General features: G+C 45.0%; 1 protein-coding gene and 2 pseudogenes across 2 annotated transcripts in view; 1 reads left to right on the top strand and 2 right to left on the bottom strand.

Annotated features, from left to right (window-relative positions):
- Positions 206 to 1929, bottom strand: Gm6331 (predicted gene 6331; annotated as a pseudogene).
- The window catches only part of Bicc1 (BicC family RNA binding protein 1), a 236861-nt gene continuing 218497 nt past the window's right edge, over positions 5059 to 23422 (top strand). For both annotated transcript variants that reach the window (NM_031397.3, NM_001347189.1), the window contains exon 1: positions 5059 to 5328. In NM_031397.3, coding sequence (NP_113574.1) covers positions 5133 to 5328 — 196 coding nt within the window. In that variant the 5' untranslated portion in view covers positions 5059 to 5132. The remainder of the gene's footprint in view (positions 5329 to 23422) is intronic.
- On the bottom strand, positions 16209 to 16595 carry Gm32025 (annotated as a pseudogene).

Here is a 23422-nt window from a genome sequence, read left to right as displayed (position 1 = left end):
CTCTCTGCCTCTTATCCTAGGGACTTCCTCTTCCGTTCTGAGTGAGATGCCTCCCAAAGAGGGGAGTCCTCTTCCCTCATTTAATTATCCCTGCTCATTCTTGACCATTCCTCTCCAGGGTGCTGCTGCTGCTGCTGCTGCTGCTGCTGCTGCTGCTCCTCCTCCTCCTCCTCCTCCTCCTCCTTCTCCTCCTCCTCCTTCTTTTTTGGACAAAGACCTTTTATTCCACCATAGGGATGTGGAGGGACGTTTATTGTTCACCTAGGACTTCAGTAGCATTAGGGATCTGACTCTTAGAATGTCCAGGGTGGCTTCCATAGCCCCGAGCATCCTGAGGAGGTGGTGGCAAAGGGTTCTCTGCCCATCCCTGAAGCATCTCTCAGCTTTGGGCAGAGGACACAGAAAACCCAAACAACCTTCTTTCCGTGCCCGTCTGTGAGAATCAGGTTGTGGTTTCACTTTTCCCTAAAGGACAAGCTTAGAAATAAGCAGCTGATGCTAGGGTAGGCCCTGCCTCCTGCACACCTGGGCCTCTGCTGGCAACAAGTCACTTGCTGCCCAGCAGGCCACAAGTGGCCTGGCGACAGCCCTCCAGCTCTGTGCCTGCTCTCTCATTCCAGAGTGATGGGGACAACCACTCCAATAAGGCTTAGGAGAAACACAAGTTTCCTGAGGTTGGGTCACATTCTTCAAAAGCCCTTGGACAGAATTGCAATCCCCTCAAGGCGTTTCTCCCTTAATAATCTGACATCCTTTTGGTCTTTAGTCCTTGAGGTAATGGGTGGTGGCAGTGATTTCTGGGGAGCTCTGTCCCTTACTTCCCAAACTTCTTGTTTAAGCTCAAGCTGTGCTGGATGGTGAAGAGCCACACTTTTCTCCTGGCAATCAATGGCCGGATGGCTATAAACACCTGAACGGGGTACTGCTTTCAGTCTTTGAGGAAACCATGAACTCACTGCATCTAATTCTTAGTTAGTTCAAGAGAAGCTGGAGTAGGAGGGAGCAGAAGGGGGCAAGTGAACAGAGGCATGGGGGAGAATGTGCACAAACATGGCTAACCAAGCTGTTCTCACAGTGTCTAGGAGGATGCATGACCTTAACGGGTAAAGCAAAGTCAAGATAAACGGAAGTCACGAACAGGTACCGCTTGGGCTCCTGCCTCACTGCTGTGAGGCTCTCAGGGAACGGACGCTCAGGCATCCCGATTCTTGGAGCACTGGGGCTGGTGCAAAGGGCCCGTTGATTACAGACACCGCAAATCTCTTTGCTCAGGCAGTGAACATGTCTCTGAGGGACTCCAGACCACATTCCCTCTGGGTTCAGGTCCTGTTTCGACCTCTGCTTCTTTCAGCTCCAACAGCAGTGGGTGTGTTAAATGTCTTGATAGAGGAGGTCATATTTGGGCACATTCTTGGGATCAACAGGACTCTGGACAATAAGTTTCCCCCTCATCGCTCCCTGGTAGATGACTTCAATCAAATCTATGAAGTCTTGTTTGGTTTTGAAGCTTCCTACGAATTTAGTGTGATCCGGAGACCCATAATCCACCTTCATGTGCTGCCCATTGAAGAAAAATACGGTAGAGGGAATGTAACTGATGTCAAAATACTGTGTGTAAACCGGCATGTGGTCCACATCCACCAGCTAAATAGCAGCCATTTTACTCAGGTCGGCTGAAGTCTTTGAGAGAATATCATCCAGCTGCAGACAGATGGGGTCCTCACCCCTCCCAAACCTGAGAGCCAACACCTTCTCCACAGTGCTTTCGATCGCCTGCTCTACTTCTTTCTTGCTGGTCAGTTTGGGCAAGAGGAAGCTCATCTTGAAAAAGTCCAATGCTAGTCCACACTATCAATTCTACAGTGTCTAAAGGCTGCTGAGATGAAGTGGGCGGGTCCTGGGGTGTTCCTTAGAAATGCTCCCTCCGACCTGAAATCCGCACAAGCAGAAGTCTCTTCTTCTTTTTCTTCTTTTCTTCTTTTCTTCTTCTTCCTTCTTCTTCTTCTCCTCCTCCTCCTCCTCCTCCTCCTCCTTTTTTTAAAAATGTGAACCATCATGTGGTTGCTGGGAATTTGAATTCTGGACCTCTACTCATTCCGGTCAGCTCCGTTTGCTCCGGCCTAAAGATTTATTTATTATTATATCTAAGGTGACCAGACACACCAGAAGAGGACATTGGATCTCATTATGGATCGCTGTGAGCCACCATGTGGTTGCTGGGATTTGAACTCAGGACCTTAGAAAGAACAGACAGTGCTCTTAACTGCTGAGCCATCTCTCCAGCCCTCCAGGCTGCTTCTAAAGTCTCAGTGATTTCTAGTAAAGAGCATATCAACCTCCCCACAGTGCACAGGCATGGCTGTGTTCTCATTTGAGAAACCATCTTTCTCCTGGGCCGACATCACAAAACCCACGCTAGCCTTTTCTCCTTTCTCTTACTGCCGATTCTATCTTGCCCCGTGTCCTGTGTCTGATATGTGAGCAGCCCACAAAAGAATGCTTACTTAACTCTCTCCTAAGCTTTATTTATTTTTCTTCTCTTTAACCAGCCACGCCCGATGCCTGCATCTCACTAGAATGATTGCATACAGGCAAAAATCATAGTCTTTCCCCCATCTGTATAGCCCAGACCATCATATCCGATTGTCTATCTGACATATTTTCGGAGTTCTCAATGATGCCCTATCCTCACTAGGTTGAGGAGGACATTGTAGTCATTCCTCTGGTACAACAATCTCCCAGTAATCTCTAATTCAGCTCACAGCACCAAGCTCTGTGTCAGCTGTAATCCTGTAGACATACCTTTCCCATCATCCCATGTCTCATCCAATGCCAGTGTAACTGATGACACACAGGAAGGCTTCCCACAATCCTCTCATGCCTCTCTACACTGTCCCTGCCTCAGATACCATTGGCATTGTTACGGTCTAAGATTCCCATGTATCGTCTACATTGTTCCAACTCTTCTCTCCTTGCCTTGCAATGTCCTCTGAAATACACTGGCGCCTCTTTAATGATCGTATTTAACCACACCACCTTTAACCTAAAATGTTTGTGTACTTTCCCTTTGTTGTGAGAATGAAGATAGAACCCCTGACTGGACTGATTGGGGCGTCTCGAGCTTGAACTCTCTTCTTTTAACTCACCTCGTACTTGAAACTCTCATCATCCAGTCCCCCACTTCCATGTCCTGGCTCTGCTGGTTTTCTCATTGTAGCAGGAACCAAGGGAAAGATGCATCCCATTCCTCCTCTACCCACCCACCCACCCACCCACCCACCCACCCACCCATCCATCCATCCATCCATCCATCCATCCATCCATCCATCCATCCATCCATCCATCCATCTATCTATCTATCTATCTATCTATCTATCTATCTATCTATCTATCTATCTATCTATGGTGTGTGTGTGTGTGTGTGTGTACATGTCCTCAAGTGCAGGTGCCAGAAGAAGTCAGAAGAGGGCACCAAACACAGCTGAGCTGGAGTTACAGGCAGTTGTGAGCCCTGCAAGGTGGGCTCTGGGAATGGAACTCTGGTCCCCAGGAAAAGCACCAAGAACTCTATAACGGCTGAACCATCTCTCCAGCTGGAGATATGTTAAAGTTCCGTTTTATTATCTATTTGTGTATGCGTGTGAGAGTGTTATTCCAAAGTGCTCTTGGTATGGCCAAAAAGGACAACTTGCCTGCATTGGGCCTCTCTTTCCACCATGTGAGGCCTGAGGGTCTAACTCAGGTTGTCTGGCTTGACAGCCAGTGTACTTATGTTCTGAGTCACGTCTCCAGCCCCCTGTAAGAGTTTTGATTCAAACACACACTGTATGATTATCTATGGGCCCCAGGTGAACCCTATGGCTCACCCCACTTGTAAACCTACTTCTTCCCTCGGTAGCACAGTGCTTTTCTACCATATTTAACACCATCATCCTCCTACGTAGAACAGATACTCTTGTGCGTTTGGTCATTTAATAAAAGGCAGTACGATTCTGTGTGGCGTGGGGGCGAGTGTTCCAAGCTCACAGCAGGACTTCATCCTCTGAGCTCTATGCTCCGCTTTGAGAGTGATGGTGCGTGGGCTGGCGGGCAGTCAGCATCAGAAGTTGCGAGGCTTTCATCTGTGGGCCGCCTAGAACAGAGAGGAGCTCCCAGCCTGTCTAGAGAATGAGCCAGCCATTTCTGTGATCTCAGACAGAGATAGATGCTTAAGGTGGCGAAAGTAGTGTCTTGTTGAATCAAGGCCTGAAATTAAAGTCAGAGAAGGGCACATCTGGCGAAGGTATCTTTGGATTGGACCGATTAGGTGCACACAAGTCAAGTCTACTCTGACATCTGCAAAAGTTGGTCATCAATCCCTCTTGTCCCCAGATCTCCTTTTATTACTCTCTATTCTCATTCAGGCTTGTGGGACAGACTCAGGGTGTTCTGAGGGTCTGTAAATAGGACTGGACTTGGGAGCATACCCTTTGAGCACTTTGGGGTGAACTTGATCTAAGTTTGGAGTATTCTGAGTATGGAGAGGGATGGAATTCGGGTATAGGGATAGAAAAGTGACAGTAAGGGATTCGGGTGTGGATAAGCAAGCTTGTACGCCTGGCAGGAGTGAGTTTTTGATGGAGTCTCCATCAAAGTTTGTGAGTTTTGATGGAGTCTCCATCAAAGTACAAAAAAGTGGCAGTAAGTGACGAGGGCGTCTGGCGGGGCACCCCAGGAGCGCTAGGCTCGAACTGGGTGAGGGGGTCCGAGAGCCCGAGGGTCCACGCGATGGGTCAGGCATTCCGGGCGGCGCCGCGCGGCGTGTGGACGTGGTGCGTGTGAGAGGGCGCGGGCTGGCCGCTCCCGCCCGCTGCTCCCCGTGGGCCTGGCCGGCCAATGAGCGCGCGAGGCGGCGGCGGGGCTGGCGGCGGCCGGAGGCGCGGGCGGCTCTGTGCGCTCGGAGCGGGCGCTGCGGGCGGGCGGGGGCCGGGGCGCAGGCGATCGGCGCGGCGGGGCGGGGGGCGGCGCCCGAGGCGGGGATGCGCAGGGCTTCCCGCGGCCACGGCGGCGGCGGGGGCACGAGCTAGCGCTGCGGCGCGCCGAGCCACATCGGCCGGGGCCGGGGCGGCGGCAGCCCGAGCGCCGCTCGCACCATGGCCTCGCAGAGCGAGCCGGGCTACCTGGCGGCGGCGCAGTCGGACCCCGGCTCCAACAGCGAGCGCAGCACCGACTCGCCGGTGGCCGGCTCCGAGGACGATCTGGTGGCCGCGGCGCCCCTCTTGCACAGCCCGGAGTGGAGCGAGGAGCGCTTCCGCGTGGACAGGAAGAAACTCGAGGCCATGCTCCAAGGTAGGCATGCCCCTGCTCCTAATCCTCTCCCAAGTCCGCCACAGGATCGTCTCTCAGTCCGCTCACGGGACACCCTCCCTCCCCCCCAACTTTGTCAGCTTGCTCGGATCCGAGGAGCTGGAGGCCCGAGTTTGTGCTGCAGCTCCGAAGTTGCTGTTAGGACCGCGGCGGTGCCAGCTGCAGCTGGGACATCTGGGCCGTGGCATCCTTACACTACGGGACCGCCCAGTGTGCGGGACTTTGCCCGGCTTCCCGCAGCCTGGAATCTCTGCCACCCCTGCCGCGTCTTTTCCCTCCCCTCCTTAGTATCCGCTTCCTCCAGCTAGGGCCTGCTCTCGTCGCCTGGAAAAGCGCTGCAGATGTCAAGGCTTCAGCTGGGAGCCCCCGCCCCCACGCCGGAGTCTTGAGCTGGAGCAAGTCACCCAGGCGTGGGGATCTGTGCCCTGGCAGTGCGAGGGTAGCATGTGTCAGGGTAGCATGTGTCAGGGCAGTCCTAAAAGACATCTTGAGTTACATTCAGTCCATAAACTTCTCCCTTGCAGCTGTGGGAGTCTGACTTGACTTTCATATTTTGGGTTTTTAATTTAAAAAAAATTTTTTTCAAATTCTTTATAGAGTTTCTGGGATTTTCCCAGGAAGAGAAACTTTCTCCACACTGGATCGGAAGCAAATGCTGATTTATTGCTTTAGGATTAGAGTGAGCAGTAACAGATCCAAGGTCATTTTGACCTTTAAAAATGTCCATTCGCAGCCTACCTGTGTGGCTCACCTCCCACATCCAAAGGCAGAGATGAGGTAGCTGGAATGTGCATTATTTTTAAGACTTGAGGAGATCTGGCCCCTGCTCCCAGGAAGGGAGAGAGGTGAGGATTCGGTAGCTCTCATCCTTCATCCCGGGAAGCTTGGAGGTCCACAGACTCGCTTTTATTGCTGTCTGCGTGACTTATTTTGACTTTATCTGTCAATGTATCGCAGTATGGGAGCAAGTTATTCCTCTCTGGAAATGCAGTGGCTTCTCGGAACAATTAAGAGGGTTATTTTAAGAGAGAACAACATGTTTTCCTAAACAATAACTTGGTGGAAATAAGTATCAGGAGTGCTTGGCAGGCGGTTCTGGAAGGGCCGAGAACTCCTCTCCTTTGTTGCTTATTTGTATTGATAAACATTCCAAATGTCATGTCTTGTGTTTTTTTTTTTTTTTTTTTCCCCCTGAGATTATGTAACTTTGGAGGAAAGTAATAGATCTGAAAATTGAAGCCGGGTTACATTTCAGGAATTTTTCATTTGTGAAGCTTCCTTATTAGTTCCACGAGTCTGCCTAGTTTTGGGGGGTTACAAACAAAATGTTACAATTATGTTGCAGATGGATTGTAAGATCATTGCCTAGTTTTGGGGGGTTACAAACAAAATGTTACAATTATGTTGCAGATGGATTGTAAGATCGTAGTGAACCGGAAGATTCCCTGGCTGATCCAACTTTCTTGTGTTGGAAACAGAAAGGGTGATTCCTCAGAATATGGCGGTCTCATCCTTCAGGGATACCCTGCACAGATGCTGCGGTGGGTGCCAGTTTCTGGGCAGCTCACTTGTAAAATCTGAGTTCTCCTAGGGGATTTTTCTTTTCAGTGAATTTTCATTTTTGATTCAATGAAATATGGGTAGAATATTCAGAAAACATGAACTGTTGTTAACCCTGTTTTAGGCAGGCCATTTTAACATCTGAAGGCCTGAATCACTTTTCAGTGGTCAAATGTTTAGCAGTGAGCCTGTATTGACCTATACATAATGAGTTAAGCACTTAGTGCTTGGAAAGTTCTTTGAGTCTTTTTCCAGAGTTACTTAACAAATACATTACCTTGTTGGCAAAATAAGCCCTGAAGTCATAGAGGATAGGACCCATCGAGGGCACAGTGCACCGTGGAAGCTCATTACTCTTACCCATCCACATAAGATTCCACAGAATCACCACATTTGTGAACCAAGGGTGATCTTGTGTTTATTTTCTTTATGCTATAGCGGGAATGAGCCTCAGAGTTGCTCAGACTAGCATTCAAATCTCTGTGGGACCGTGGGCAAGCTCCCAAGCTTCTCTCTGCCCTCAGTTTCCCCTCTTGTAAAATAGAAATTGATTTTTTTTAAAGAACCTTTGTAGTTTTTTTGGAGGAAGTGAAACATTTGATGCCCAAGGAACAAGATCTGCTGAAGTGTTGGTAAATGCCAAGAACTTCACAAAGCAGCGTTACCTCCTGGGTCCAGCTCATTTCAAGTACATACCACAGTTTGTAACATGTGAGATATATTTGACAGATAGTTGGGGAGCACAGATCGTTTGCAGTTCAGAGTTGCAAAAGCAAAATAGATAAAAACTGATATCTGGCAAAAAAAAAAAAAGGTATTTTTAGGTGGAAACTCTTCCTGTGGAAAGGATCAAGGACGGAGAAGTTACATTTGTTTGTATTTCTGGTTATTGTGAATTTGTGATTTACATTTTTTTCTTTTTACAATAGCCTTTAAAAGTATATGGGATTTTCCATTTTAAAACTTCCAGGGTAAGTAAGGTTGTTGGCCTTCAAGTCTTCAGAGTGTAAATCGTCGATTATAATGCTTGGAATTTGTTTTTAGAGAGACTGTCCTGGGGGCAAGTTAATCTTTAATAGGTCGCATTTTTATTAGTAGAGAGAGTCTTCTATGTAATGGACCAAAAATTCACTGAGGTTAAAATGGGCAGTAGGGTCGTAGTCAAAGAAATAAAATACCATTCTTGTATGATCACGGAGTCTAATTGATATACATAAAAACCACTAGACCAAAATATAGGGAAAATTACTAGTTTTTTTTCCTTCCTTAAAAAACCAACTACTTTGAAATTGCCATAAAGAATGTCTGGCATTTTCGTTGGTATCTTGATGATAATTATTGATCTTGTTAGTCAGTGATTCTCTCTCTCTCTCTCTCTCTCTTTTTTTTTTTTTTTTTTTGCATGGGAATTTACTTTTGAGTTTAGATTTTTCATGGGCATGCTCACCTTGGGATGGATGCCATGTCCAGCATTTTTTGGTGGTAAGGGATCATCATGTTCTATTTCTTTCATAACTAGCCCTCAGCATTTTGATAGGAGAAGGAGTCGTGGTGTTGATTCACATCAATCAGTTAAATGAATTATATTCTGCTTAAAGGAGGGATTGCTTTGAAAGAGATGGGAAGTGGTCCAGTGTCTAGGATACAGTGGTGGTTCCTGCCAGGGAACAGCGTCAAAGATGGGATCCCTGCATGAGTACTTCATCTTTGTCATCACAAATCACGTGTCCAGTTGAGAACGAGAATTCCCCCCATAGAGAGTGTAGAAGCATAAACATTTTCAGGGTTGCATCCTAAGGTATTTCAGCAGAGTAGTAAAGGAGAGAGGGGGTGGAGGGAGGTAGAGGTTTGTAAAAGAGATTGATTCCAGCGAGCTTTACAAACCTCTAAGACAAGGAAGACTTCAGAAACCATGTAGGGTTTTCACAGCGCTGGGACAAATTGGGGACAAATTGGGACCCTGTTCTGCCTAAGCAGGAGGGCTGGTTACCAGTGCTGGCTAGCTCTGCAAGCCGCAAATGTGCCATGGACCTAAACTCAGCAAACATCACCATATAGCTTCCTGTGACTGGCCATCCTTCCTTAGATACTGTTGTGGAGGTGGAAGCAATACGAAGCAAAAACACGAGAAGATGCAGACGTTCCGGAAGTGAGGAAAGCTTAAGCGAGTAGAGTTTTCTAGCTGGTGCTTCATCAAGGCTAACAAATATTAAGAAACCAAATAGCGTTATGAAGGACGGTGGGTACATATACAGGGCTTTGGGCAGGATCAAGACTTGTATGTTGGGATTTTATTACCTGATGCTATCTTTTCTAAAAAGGAATGTTAGGAGCTGTTTTGGAACCTTGAAGTGGTTGTAACAATTAGGAGAAAAAAAAAGGTGCATATAAAATATCACAGTGGAGGCTGGAGAGATTGCCCAGCGGTTAAGAACACTTGCTGCTCTTACAGAGGAGCTCAATTCTGTATCCAGCCCCTACATCTGGCAGCTCCCAATTGCCTGTAACTACAGCTTCAAGGAACTAGAATCCTTTTGGTCTTTGTGGATAAGATGACCACAGGTAGCATATAAATCAAAAAATATATCTTAGTGATGGCTGCAGAGGAAATGCTGAATAATTCAGTTATAGCAACAACATTCACTCTTATTTTGGTTTTTTTTTGGGGGGGTTATACAAAGTTCTATACTTCTGTTATTTCTTTTGTTTTTGTTTTTTTGTTTCTTTTTATTTATCTATTTTAAACTCCAGATTTTATTCCTCTCCCGGTCCATCTCCATACCATATCCCATACCTCCTCTCTGCCCCCCTGTCTCCATGAGGATGTCCCTACTCCCCCCACCCCCACTCCACCAGACAGCTAAACTCCCTGGCCCTCCAGTCTCTTGAGGGTTAGGTGCATCTTCTCTGACTGAACCCAGACCCAGCAGTCCTCTGCTGTGTATGTGTTGGGGGCCTCATACCAGTTATTGTATGCTGCCTGGTTGGTGTTCCAGTCTCTGAGAGATCTCGGGTGGGGTGGGGGGGACGGTGTCCAGGTTTATTGAGACTGCTGGTCCTCCTTCAGGGTTACCCTCCTCCGCAGCTTCTTCCAGCTTTCCCCTAATTCAACCACAGGAGTCAGCAGCTTCTGTCCATATTTGCACCCAAACAATATTCAATCTTGAGCCACAATGCATAGCGTATATATTCATATATTAAGAGTCAAAGTCCATTTTATTAAAGAATAAATATAATGGACTCACACAGCTATTTGGTGGTTATTGTCAGCTCCCTGGCCGCTTAGCCCTGCATATGACTAAGTGTTTGACTGAGTAGATCTCTCATAGATGGGACCGGGGAAGCAGAGGTCTTTGGAACCTCGTGAGCTGTGTGATCCTTCTTGCTTTGTGTAGTTTCCATTCTGTGAAAGGCTTCCCGTGCACCCAGGACTTCAAGGGCTTGTTAGCACTTCTTCTGTTAGAAACTCTCTGTTCTTCAGCCTCTCTCATCAGCATGCGGGAAGGACATTTTTTACAAGAAAATACTGTACCCAGGGATGTATCTGCTCAGTGAAAACAGTCTATTTACTCATCTATGCAGAAGGGGAAGGGGTGCTCTCATCTTAGGGGGCTGGAGAGAGGCAGCGACAGGAGAGGGAGAGAGGAAGCGCAGAGGTTAATAATTGCCCTGTGGGGCAGCTTACAACTCCTTACAACTCCAGTTCTAGGGGTTGTAATGCCCTCTCTGGCCTCCACAGTCATATACTTCCATAGACCCATGAATAGAATAAAAAAAATCTTTAAAAATTTGTCTCATTATAGGGGGATGTAAGAACAAACTGAGTTGTGTGTAGAATGTTGTCCCAGAGCAGGGCACATGACACTTGGAGATGTCAGTGCAGTGACAGCAGGGTCAGCATCCCTGTCCCTTGTGATTGAGAACGTTCAAAACATACTCAACCGAGATGGCTCAGCAGTTAAGAGTGCTTGCTGCTCTCGCAGAGTACCTTGGTTCAGTTCCTAGCAACCACTGCATGCCAACTTCCACCTCCAGGTGACCCGGTGCCCTCTTCTGGCCTCCATGGGTACTGTACTCATGTGTTGCATACACATATGTGCAGGCAAAAATTCTAAACACAAGCCCCCAAGCATTGCAAGGTCTCTTTTAAAAAAGCGAGCATGCCAGCAAGTGAATCGTGTGTGTGTGTGTGTGTGTGTGTGTGTTTGTGTGTTTGTGTGTTTGTGTTACTTGATTGATTTTGTAGTGAAACTCCTTCTTAAGTAAAATCAGGATGTTATATAGGATTGTTGTAATTCAGCCAGAGAACAGCATGCAAAGCTGACTTTCCCTTGTAACCTAATGTTGAAATCACTTCAGAGGTCCTGTAGCTTGCAACGAAGCAACCAGGACTATCTCTCAGACTGTCCTGGACTGGGCTTTGTCTTAGCCACCTAACCAGCTGAAGAGGCCTGGGAAGATGTCCCCTTTACCCAAGGGCATAGGATAAGCACTTTCATTAATGTGTACACTCTCAGTAAGTCTTATCTCTGTGAAGCTGTTGGGGGTTTCTGGTCAAGTTGATCATTAATAAATTCAAGCACAGTTGGAGAGTTCTTTATATCAATGACTTTTGTAGGTAGGAATGTATTTGGCAACAGCCAAGAAGGGGAGAAAAAAGACCCAAAAAAACAAACATTGGTTTACACAAGGCATGATCATGTGGTCCAGGTCTCAGTAGATGAGCAAGGACTTCAAGAACCTCAGATCTTTCTTGTGGGGCATCGCTAGTTCAGCCTGGGACCTTTGCTTTGTTTTATGCGGTATGGTTCCAAGTATCAGCCCGTAACAGCTACATCTGGGATTTATGCAGGCAAAGTTGCACCTTTATGTGTGATGAAGAATATAGTCTCCTGAAAGTTCACCCATGTGTCCTTTGGCCACCGTTTCTTGAGGAGTCTTGGGGAATGTGGCTCCTTTTCCACCCTCTTTGAATGAAGTAAGCAAGCAAGCAAGCATGGTTTAAGAGCGGACATTCATTGAGTCATCTGATTCAAGTTTCCTGACTGTGGGCAAAGCACAGATTAAACCTGACAGAAGCCAAAGGTTACCTGTGTTGGAGGGTTTGGGGCAGTATTTGTAACCCTGGAGTGGTGGGTAATGTTCTCAGAGTGATGCAGGCATTAACAAGCATCACACAGGAAGGATGCCTGTGTCTCAGAGAGGACCACCTCTCCCTGCTCCTTCACCAGATGACCCAGGGCCCCCAAGTCCCGGATGTGGCTTTACCATAGAACTGTAGATCTAGCTTTTACAGATGCGGAACACACAATCTCTCCATAACTGTCCCCCACACAACCTCTCCATAAGTGTCCCCCATCCCTGAAATGCTCCTCTGTATGGTCACCATTTTTCTTAATTTTTTTATAATAAAAAGTGACACAATATCATATACAAATACTCATTTTATCTCATTCTACTGTATCTTGTGCCCCTTTCCCTTCCATCCATGCTCTTTCTTTTGGAATATAGCTACTTATTCCCTCTTTTCTCCTTCTTGTAAATTGGTTGGTCTAGCAGAGTCTGGCCTACAAAGCCTTGATCTTGAAATTTCTCTGAGGTAGTGTGATAGGGTGAGCATCTCACGTGTGCCCTCGTTTGTAGTTTGAAATTTCCCAGGAAGAGCTAACACAGTGTGCTAGTCAGTGCACCTGACATGTGGTGTTTAATAGATTTCTTCTGTAAGGATGCATTGGATAAGAGGGACCATCTCTTTTCATTAAATACTTAGTGAAGTGTAGGGGTTGAAGCACAGTTCTCAGGCTAATTTTTGAAGGTTTTTGCAGTGGGTGTGGATGCTTAGCAAATGAGCTTAACTGTGAGTCTGTAAGTGCCAGCTCATCTAATGCTTAGCCCTTTAGTGTTAGCATTTAGCACAAGGTCCAAGATGTGTAAAGCCATCAGCGGAAATGCTCTGAGTGCACTGCGCACTTACATGTCTTCACAGTTTCCTGTTTTAAACTTTAACATTACATTTGCCTATTACGTGTGTGCATGCATATGTGTGTGTGTATGTATGCGTGTATGTGTATGTTTATGTATTTATGTGTATGTATGTAGGTATGTTTGTGAATTTGTATGTGTGTATATGTGTGTATGTGTGTAGGTATGTGTGTGTATGTACATGTATGTGTGTATGTATGTATTTGTGTGTATGTATGTAGGTATGTGTGTGTATTTGTATGTGTATATATATGTATGTATGTATTTGTGTGTATGTGTGTAGGCATATGTGTGTATGTACATGTATGTTTGTGTGTATGCGTGTGTGTGTATTTGTATGTATGTGTGTATTTGTGTGTATGTGTATAGGTATGTGTGTGCATGTGTATTTGTATGTGTGTGCATGTATATATGTGTGTAAGTGCATGTATGTATGTTGGGTATGTGTATATATGTGTATATGTGTGTGTATGTGCATGTATGTATGTGTGGGTATGTGTGTATGTATGCATGTGTGTGTGTTTGTGTATTGTGTGTATGTGTGTGTGTTTGTGTATGTGTGTGTATGTATGTGTGTATGTGCATATGTATAGTGGGAATTCAAACTCTGCTCCTTATGGTTGTATAACCACTCCTCGGCCCTGCTTACACAACCTTTTCTTACCTGCTAACACACCGATAACTGTGGATTCTGATCACATTTATTTGTGATAAGTATTAAGTTCTGTTCCCATTTATGAAGCTGTATCCTGGAGGAACAACATGTGTGTGTATTTGTATGTGTATTTATGTATGTATGTATGTTCACATTCTAACCGAGTGGTAGGTTTGTGTGTGTGTGTGTGGTATGTAATATAGAGAAGACACCCCATATAACTTTACACTGAGTTGATCTAGAACCCAATGACATTTCCTTTATAGGGAGGTACTAAATGACAGGATTTGAAAATTACCCACTGTATTTATCCCTTGATTTAAAAAGCAAATACAAAGTTACAGAATATTTGGAGATTAGAGACAGGTATGCAAAATGAACACACAGACTCTACCACTGGATCTAAAATTTGTCAATCACTGGTGATTGTATTTTGGAAGCTTTTTCCTGGTCTTGAAAGCATGTGTCTGTACATCATATATTTTTAAAACCATATGAAGTTCCTGCTGTCCCGCTGGGAAGCAGATGGCCCAAGCTAACTGTGGCTCCCAGCCTGTGTGAATTAAATTATAGCAAGAACATCTCTTCTTTCTCTTGTCCTTTGAATTTTATCATTGGTGTTTTTCTTTTTGAGATTCATATTCATTCATTCATTCATTCTCTCTCTCTCTTTTCAAGACATGGTTTCTCTGTGTAGCCGTGGCTAACCTGGAACTCATTCTATACACAGGGCTAGCCTCAGACTCACAGGGAGCTGTCTGTCTCTGCCTCCTAAGTACTGGGATTTAAAGACATGCATCTCTGCTGCCCTGCTCTCTTTGAGATTCTTGAAGGACATACTTTCAAGGGTCTCTATTATCCCTTTGACTGACTTTGTTGAACTGTTTCAGTATAGAATGTCTTAGGTGGGCCCACAGTAGAGCCTCATCACATTTCCATCCATTCACCAGTGTTCAGCTCCTGGGTCTGTGCTCATTAGCTGTGTGGCCTGGGACAAGTGAATCACTTCTTTCAGGTTTGGTATCTTCATCTTTAACATGGGGACAGAATCTCTTCTACATTGTGAGGACTAGAGATGCTCTGTGTGAAATCCATACAGTGCAAGGCGAGGCAGAGATGGAGATACAGCATCCATAAGCTCCAGACACTCCCTAAAAACCTTGTGTGAATCCTCCCTTATTTCAGTAGGGAAGGAAATCTTATTGGTAAAATTTGGGGCTTAGTATGATGGATCTTTTGGTCCCCCCAAACCCCTGCAGTCTTCCTTCCATTTTTTTTGTTTTGTTTTTGTTTTTTGTTTTTATGTTTTTTTTTTGTTTTTTTTTTTTTTTGGTTTTGTTGTTGTTTTTGTTTTTCCTGGTGGGCTCTTACTATGAACCCAGGCTGGTCTCACATCATCCTCACCATCCTCCTGCCTCAGACTCTCAAGGGCTGGGATTACAGGCGTGTGCCACCACACTTGGCCATTCTAATGCTTTTGAGCGATGTTTCAAAGATAATTTTCTAGAAGACTTTGGAAGTTAGGAAGAAGAGAAGCAGGTTTGAAGGCTACCTGCCTCTTGTACCCATGGTTCTGATAGCCTGGCTTGTTTTCTATGACAGCTGGGAGATATTGGAAGCAGCAAGATGGCCAGTGCAGGGTGAGGGTTGTTTATCTTTTTTGACTGAAAAATTTAAGCAATGTCCGTCTTATCTGATTAGCATGTCTTGAATCAGGATTTCTTAAAATATGTATACATCAGAATCCAGGGTTTGTTTTAAGAAAGCCAGCTTTCATCCTCTCTGAGTCCAGGCTCTTCATGTCTGAGCAGGGTGCAGGGGAGGGGAGAGGGGCAGAGAGATCTGTGTCTTGAAACCATTGAGTCCAAGACTCTTGTAGGTGGTCCCGGGACCTAACATTGAGAAACACAAGTAGGTGGTTAGAGATGGTTAAATACTTCCAGGGACTTTAGAGTCTTGTCTTCCGGGGTTCCCTGCTGCCCTAGGAGCTAGCATTTCTGCCTCCCTATGAGGCCATCTTGAGACTTTGCATGTAGGAGTGTAGTGTCTGTGGGTTGTGTACAGTGGCTCGTTGGATGGATTTGGCAGGGGAGCGCACAGCTGTTTACACTCTGGTGAAGGGGAGAACTTGTCTCCATTGCTGCATTGCAATTCAGACTGCATTCAGTTTTTAAATGTGCTTTTTTAGTGGGTTGATAGAATAGTTACTAAGTACTTTATAAAATAGTTTTAAAAACACATTTTTTGGGGAAGGGGTGAGTGGGAGGGTTGGGGAAACGGCTCTGTCATTGTTTGTAGGGCCTGAGATTGATCCTCACAACCCATCAAACCTAGATGTGGTGGCATGCACTTATAATCCTGGTGATAGGGAGGAGGCGGCAGGGGGATGACGGGGTTCGCTGGTCAGCTAGCCTCATCCATTTGGTGAGTTCCAAGCCAGTGAGAGATCTCAAAAACTAAAGCAGATGGTGCCTGAGGGATGACAGTAAAGGCTGGATGTCTGTCATGTGGACACACATGAACACCTGTGACCTCTCCTACACATATAGACAGACAGTCAGACACACATACAGACACATACCAAGACAAGCAAAATAGTTTTCTTTATTCCCCACATGGGTGATTTTATTTAAAAAAAAACAAATAAACAAACGAAATCAAAAGACCAAAACACCAAGCAGAAGTTCACCCCTCGGAAGGGAGGGAGGTCCCTGGGGCCAGGCTACCCTCCACCAGCTGCTAAGAGTCTTGCTGATGCATGAAGTGGTTAGGGATAGCCGTCCATGCCGTCCTGCGGGCAGATGAGCATCACTGAGGTGCCGTGGCACAGCACGAGCCCCAGCTGCCCCATGTCCTCTTTCAGCTTGTACCGGTCATCAGGATCTCCCTTAGACGCAGTGGTTCTGTCCAGCACCAGGTTGAGCAGTGGGTGAAACCTTCTCAGGATGCCACTGGCTTCCCAGCTACCCTGGAACTACTCCACTTGAATGGTGTTCTCATTGTACTTAGACAGGTCCAAGATGCTTTCTTCCTTCTTCACTTTTTTTAAAAGATTTATTTATTATGTATATGAATACACCATTACTCTCTTCAGACACACCAGAAGAGGGCATCGGATACCTTTACAGATGGTTGTGAGGCACCATGTGGTTGCTGGGAATTGAACTCAGGACCTCTGCAAGAGCAGTCGGTGCTCTTAACCACTGAGCCATCTTTTAAGCCCCTTGAGGAGAACTTTTAAAAGGAAATATAATTACAAATAATCTCTGCATCCTAGGAGCTGTCTCAGCTTCCTGGCTTGAATAGGGTCATGGATTGTTTGCATAGTTTTTGGGGTTGTTCTTAAAGTTGTGATTGCTGCTTTCGGTCCATCCTTTTTACCTAACCAATTAGCTACTCTTGGCTTGTATTTCTGATCACGTGTTAGAAATACACTTTTATTATTTGTATTTGTGACACATTTGGTCAGAAACATACTTTGACTATAGGCAGAGTTGTAGTGACTATGATTATTACATAATTTTGGGTGGGTGGGGAACTATATTGCAAGGCAAGTTTTGAAGCGTGTGGACTTTGAGGAAAGAGGGTGACCTTGAAAGCATTGGCAGCTTTTATTGCGTGCTCACTGTGTCTGAGACATGGTTCCCAGGGCTCTGAGCTCTCAGGGACAACCCAGGAGACATGGACGCTGTCGGGACATACGTTTTCATGAACAAACCAACCCCATAAATTCTTTAAGTTGGAAGCTCTGGTTTCTGTTTTGGAATTCTGAATGACTCAGGACAACAGTATCCTCAAGGGTTGTTCTAGAGTCCAGGCTCTAATGTGGGGAGGAGAGACATCACAACTGAGTTCAGCATGGTATGCCGCCCTCCCCACAGGGCAAGGGACCTTTTGAGTCCTGTGAAAATTCAGAGGGTCTTGGTAGTGGACTCGAGAATGGCTGAGAATCTCAGTGGGAGCGTAGGCAAAAGGCTCTGCCTTGTGTTGTCTTTGGTTAAATTGTCTTTCCCTCCTCTGTGAACTGGGGATAATAATGCCTCTCTTCGGGGCTGTGGTGAAGATTACACAATAATGTTTATAAAGCTGACTCACAATTGGTGCCTTGTGGATGGTCTGTGTTTTTCATATCCATTTTCTATTTGACTGTAGCATCTAGCCCAGTGCTGTGAAATAGCTGAACCATATACACAAAGTAACTGACACGTGGTGGATTTGAATTAAAAACTGTCCCGTTTTGGGCTAACGGCCTTATGGAATGGAACTTTACACCCAGGGCTTGCATTTGGTCTCAAGAGATACTTGGCAGCTGTGTTTTATAAGAAGACAGAGGTGTTATCCACACACAGGGCGGCCTGCCATGCTCAGCTGAGGGAGCGCGGAGAGGATGTGAGTAGATGTGAGAGTGTCCTTTTGGATGAGGACGGACATGCAAAATCAACTCAAGGGAGGGGAATGCTGGGTAATTCATAAACATATCTCACCTGGGCTGGCATTAAATTAAAATTAGTCAAGTTTGTTAGAAAATATCAAATTAATTGTAAGTACTGGCCCATCTAGTAGTCAGGCAAGCATGTATCCGTGGTTAAAATAGGATTTAAACTTTATTTTACTTTCGTTGCTCTGGCTGGCTTTGGACCCTGGGTCTTCTTGCCTTGGTTTCTCAAGAGCTAGGATTACAGGCAGGCACCACCCTGGCTATCATAAACATAATTTAAAAACCTGTCAGATGACATAATCCATCCGCTCTGGAAAATGAGACCTCTTTCATGTTAACTAGCTGAGCCTTCCTCTTCTTTTAGTACATTGCCTGCCGGCTAGCAGTTAAGTACAGGGGGGTGGCTAACTCTTGCCGTTAAAACTTTGTTTCAAACAAATTCTCAGGGGTTTGGGTGGGAAAACCCTTTAAGACACCTGGAAGCTCCTGTATTCCGAGCCTTTGCACAGTTCGAGCTGCAGACCCACCAGTTCTTTGAATTTCTGTCTAGTTGGACGATGAGTGGGTACTGTGGGCTCTCCATCAGTGATCCCCGAGAGTGGCATCGGTAGGATTTTGTCTCTGTGTGTACGTCTCCCACGGGGATAGCTGGAGTGTCTTGGCGGTGGAGGGTCCAGTGCTTAAAAGAGAGCGAACCACACGCCCTCTTTCCTGGCCTCTGGGCAGGCAGGTTGGCAGCACCCGGTATCCTGTGGGCTGGACAGCAGCTTGTTTGGGCTTTTCTATAGTAATTGAGTAAACCATCCTTGGCGCCTGTTCGTGTTGACACATTGTTACACGACAGCAGAGAGTGATCTCTCCCATGTAGCAGGTCTCATCATAGTTTCCTTCTCTTCAGCCAGTGACTCCAGTTATCAAGTTTCCTGGGGTAGGGTTTGTGCCTGGTGGCTAATATTCTGACTTTAAATGTCATGAGGACTCCTGTATGGCCAGATCTCCACCTTTCAGAATTGTTTCAATGAATTCTTGAGAAGGGTTTAATGTTCTCCTCGGGTGTCACAGAAGACCCCCTGATGTGTGCTCTGCTCTGTTCTCAGACCGGCCTTTTAAAATCACGCTCTGAGATTTCTTGTTGTTGTTCTTGTGGCTGCCGCTGTTGTTAAAAGAACCAATTACAGCAAAGCCAATCCTGGTGAGATTCTTCTTATTAACTGGTCGATTATAAGCTGGCTTAATTTGAAAAAGTTAGAAAATTTATTTGTTGGTATAGCATTGGAAATGTAAATGAGCTAAATACCTAATAAAAAATGGAAAAAAAAAAAAGAAAAAAAAAAAAGAAAATTTATTTGGCTTGAGTGGTGCGGATACAGTCATGGAAAGAAATGTCAGTTTTCATACGGGTTTCTAAAAATCTATTTTTGTCTAGTAAGTTTTAAGAGATATATTTTATTTTATGCATATGTATGTTTTGCTTGCATGTGTGCTGTGCCCTCAGAAGCCAGAAGAGCGCTTTGGATCACCTCCAACTGGAGTTATAGGTAGTTGTCATCTACTGTGTGGGTGCTGAGGAGCAAACCCAAGCCCTCAAGAAGAGCAGCCAGTGCTGTTAACCACAGAACAATCTGTCTAGCCCTCCCCTGCCGTGTGTGTGTGTGTGTGTGTGTGTGTGTGTGTGTGTGTGTGTGTGCACGCGCATGCGTGTTTGCATATGATATGTACATATTTGTGTGTGCATTTGTAGATGTACAGTGTCTGGAAGCCACAGAGGTTTACGATGGGCATCTTTCTCCGTGACTCCGATACCTTATTTTTTGAAATGGGTTCTCTCTGTGAACCTAGTGCTCACTGAAAGCAAGCTATTGAGCTCCAGAGATCCGTCTCTCAGCAACCTCTGCAAGTGTTGGTATATGTGTGGGTTATTGAAATCTAATCTCAGGCCCTCTTGTTTGGTGTCACAGGTCGTCTGATTAAGCTACCACCCCCATCTCGCAAGGGGATTTTAAGATTAGATTTGCTGAAACTGGAAAATGAAACACAGAATCATTGCAGATCTGTAGGGTTTGTATGATCCCCCCCCCCCCCAAGGGCTTACATTTTAGGAAAACATTGTCTGCAGTTTCACAGTGGCCAAAATAAAAAAAGATTGTCGCAATAAGATGGTTGGTATCAGAGAGTGAGCATGGGGGTTGCATTATCTATGTAACCCATATTTGATCATACCAGGAATCCAGCACTTGGCAGTAAAACAGGACGGAGATGGAGAAGCATCTCACGGGAAGCCACTCGAGGGGGACAGAGCAAGTGTTCAGTGGCTAAGAGCACTTGCTGCTCTTGCAGGGGACCTAGGCTCTGTTCTTGGAAGCCGCCCAGTAGAACCCACTTGGCAGCTCACAACCATCTGTAACACCAGTCCCAGGGGATCTGACACCCTCTTTCTGGCCTTGATGGACAGTGTGCTTTATATGTAAGTGAATATCCAGAGACTGAGAGTAGAAGAGTAGGAAAAAGGGATTCTTCAGTGATGGTGACAGAAGAGAACAAGGTGACCACATATGTGTCAGCCCAAACTGTCCAAGATAAAGAATTGTACAATTCTTTTATACAGTATATATGATTATATTTATATTATATCTTATATACATTATTGTATAACAAGAGGGCCTGTCTGCCTTTGTACAGTACATAGCTTCTATGAGTATATATAAACCAAATACCAGATGCTGAACTATAAAATGTAGACTCTTACCCTGTCAGGAAGGAAATAGGGTCTCGACAGTAACAGATGTCAATACTTCACGTTTGGTAACCAGGTTGAACCAAAAAAAAAAAAAAATGGCACCCTTGAGTCAATGCTGCATTATACCAGATGGACTTGCAGCAGAAGGCATTATCTTGTCAATGCAACAGGGCTTTCTCAAGTATGTAAAGAATGTTCTCCAGGATTGAGCTTGCTATTACATGCCAGGGAACTATTTTTAGCAGGGTCTAACAGATTATAGTCATAACGCCTGTACTTTCTGACTGTCGTTGAATGAAACTAGAGATGGGCAGGTTGAGAAAGGCTGAAAAGGCCACACGTCTATGGAAGAAAACAAAACCCTCCCAAAGATCAGTGGTCCAGATGAGAGACCATGAGGGGGATTAGAAGATATCTTTAGGAAAATCAAAGTGAAAATCTATATACCAGGAATGTCTGTCATCCAGGAAAGGCAGCAGGAGGGAGGTTTAGGGCAGTGATGTACAGACTGAAGAAGACTGTACCCCCCAGATCAGTGGAACAACTGACAGACCAAGAGCTAGAAGAGGAAGAAGAAAAACAAACATAAGCCAAACGAAAAACCAAACCGAACAACAATCACACACACACAAACACACACACAGACACACAGACACAGACACACACACACCAAAAACCAAACCAAAACATCAAAAAGCCAAAATTCCACCCTGAATTGAAGCTGATGAGAGAACGACAGAAGACTAGAGCATAAACAAATGAAAAGAGTAAAAAACTAAAGATCAACATTTTTTTAAAAGAAAACTGTAAAATGAAAACTCGTGGTGAAAGATCTGATTTTCCCTGCTAAGTTCAGCAGTGATGTAAGAGTCTCTTTCCCACCTCTTTTACCTAATGTGGAATCAAAAAGAAAAAAAAAATCATGAGAAAAATCAGGTATGGGAAATGAGACATTATAACAGATGCCACGGAAATCATAAGGTCATAATGAAGTGCCTTGAACAGTCATGTACCTCGAAGACTGTCAAAATATATAATCTGCTGAGACAGAATTATGAAAAAAATACAGTATTTGAACAGATCTAATAAGGTGACTAAATTAGAATAAAAAAACAAACAAAAACCTCTCAACAGAAAATCCCAAAGTGGATTGGCTTCACTTTGTTAAGCTTCCAGAAGTTTTAATTGGCACTGACCTCAAATTCTTCCAAAAATCAACCAGGAGGAGAAGCTCCAAGCAACAGCACTTCAGGGAAACTGTGGACCAGGGACACTGTCTCTGGTGTCTATTGCTACAAAATCTGGGCAGACGGAACTCAACAGCACACGTTGTTGGTCACAGGTTGTGACCTCATGAGATTCATTCTTGAAATGCAGGAAGGAGACAGAATATGAAAATCACTGTAGTATTGTTTGTGTTTTTTTTAACACATGGAAAGATAACTAAGTGGATAGAGGAAAATGCATTTGAGAAAACCAAGTTTTCTATCGAAAGAAAATATTCAAAAGATTAAGAAGTGGAAGGTACAACACACATATGATAAAGGCCACATGTGAAATCCCACAGCACGTGCGAGAGTAGGGTGCAGGGAGTGCAGAGTGAGAGAACAGCCAGGCACACTCAACGGTGGAAAATCGAATGTTTTCCCACTAAGCTCAGCAGCAGTGTCAGCTTCTCTATTCTACTACCTTTGCCAAATGGAGAACCACATCTTCACCAGAGCAACCAGACAAGAATAAGAAATGGATAGGGCTCTGGAAATGCCACGTTGAAGACCATCATAGGCTTCAAAACTGGGAAGCATCTAGATAGGAGAGTAGGACAATCGGTTTCACTCGCCCGAGATAATTTTATATTTAGTGAACCTTAGTGAGCACAAACACACACATGCACACATACATGTACACACACATACACATATATGCATAGACACATAGACACATACCTGTACACACACACTGAGGCAAGCATTAGGGCTGTTTAATAGAGTTAGTTTTTGAGGAGTTTATTTTTGGGTTTGTTTGCATATATGTGTTAGAAACACAAATACCCACATGGACTCAGATATATGAGTATCAGTCTTAGTGGCCACTGTGGATGCTGGGATGTGAACTTGGGTCCCCTGCAAGAACAGTACCTGCTCGTAACCACTGAGCCTTCTCTGTAGCTCCTGGAAGTGGAGCTTTAATGTTGCAAGATGAGGAAACATCTGAGATCTGTTGAGCTGTGTCCACAGCAAGCACCACACACTTAAAATAGTTCAGATACTAATGTTTATATTACACGGTTTTCCCCATAAAACAAAATACCCGGATTGGTTATTTTTGGGGGTTTGTTTTTTTTTTTTTTTTTTTCAAGACAGGATTTCTCTGTGTAGCCCTGGCTGTCCTGGAATTCACTCTGTAAACCAGGCTGGCCTTGATGTCAGAAATCCGCCTGCCTCTGCCTCCTGAGTGCTGGGGTTAAAGGTGTGCGCCACCACGCCCGGCTCTGGATTGATTTCTTTTCAGACAAAACAGATTTGCCTTAGCAAATTCTTTGTATACTTCCACGAACTTTAGGGAAAAAATTAATATTCTTTTAAAACTGTCACTACAGAGTACCAGGCTTTCGTGTGTTAGCTTCATACATGCCTAGTTTGGTTGATCTCCTTCAACCCATCTTGCTTGTATTTTACAGTGCGTACTCTGGATCTTCTGCCTT

This window comes from Mus musculus, chromosome 10, assembly GCF_000001635.26.
Source record: "Mus musculus strain C57BL/6J chromosome 10, GRCm38.p6 C57BL/6J".
Lineage (NCBI taxonomy): Eukaryota > Metazoa > Chordata > Mammalia > Rodentia > Muridae > Mus > Mus musculus.
This window is presented reverse-complemented; position numbering and strand designations above follow the sequence as displayed.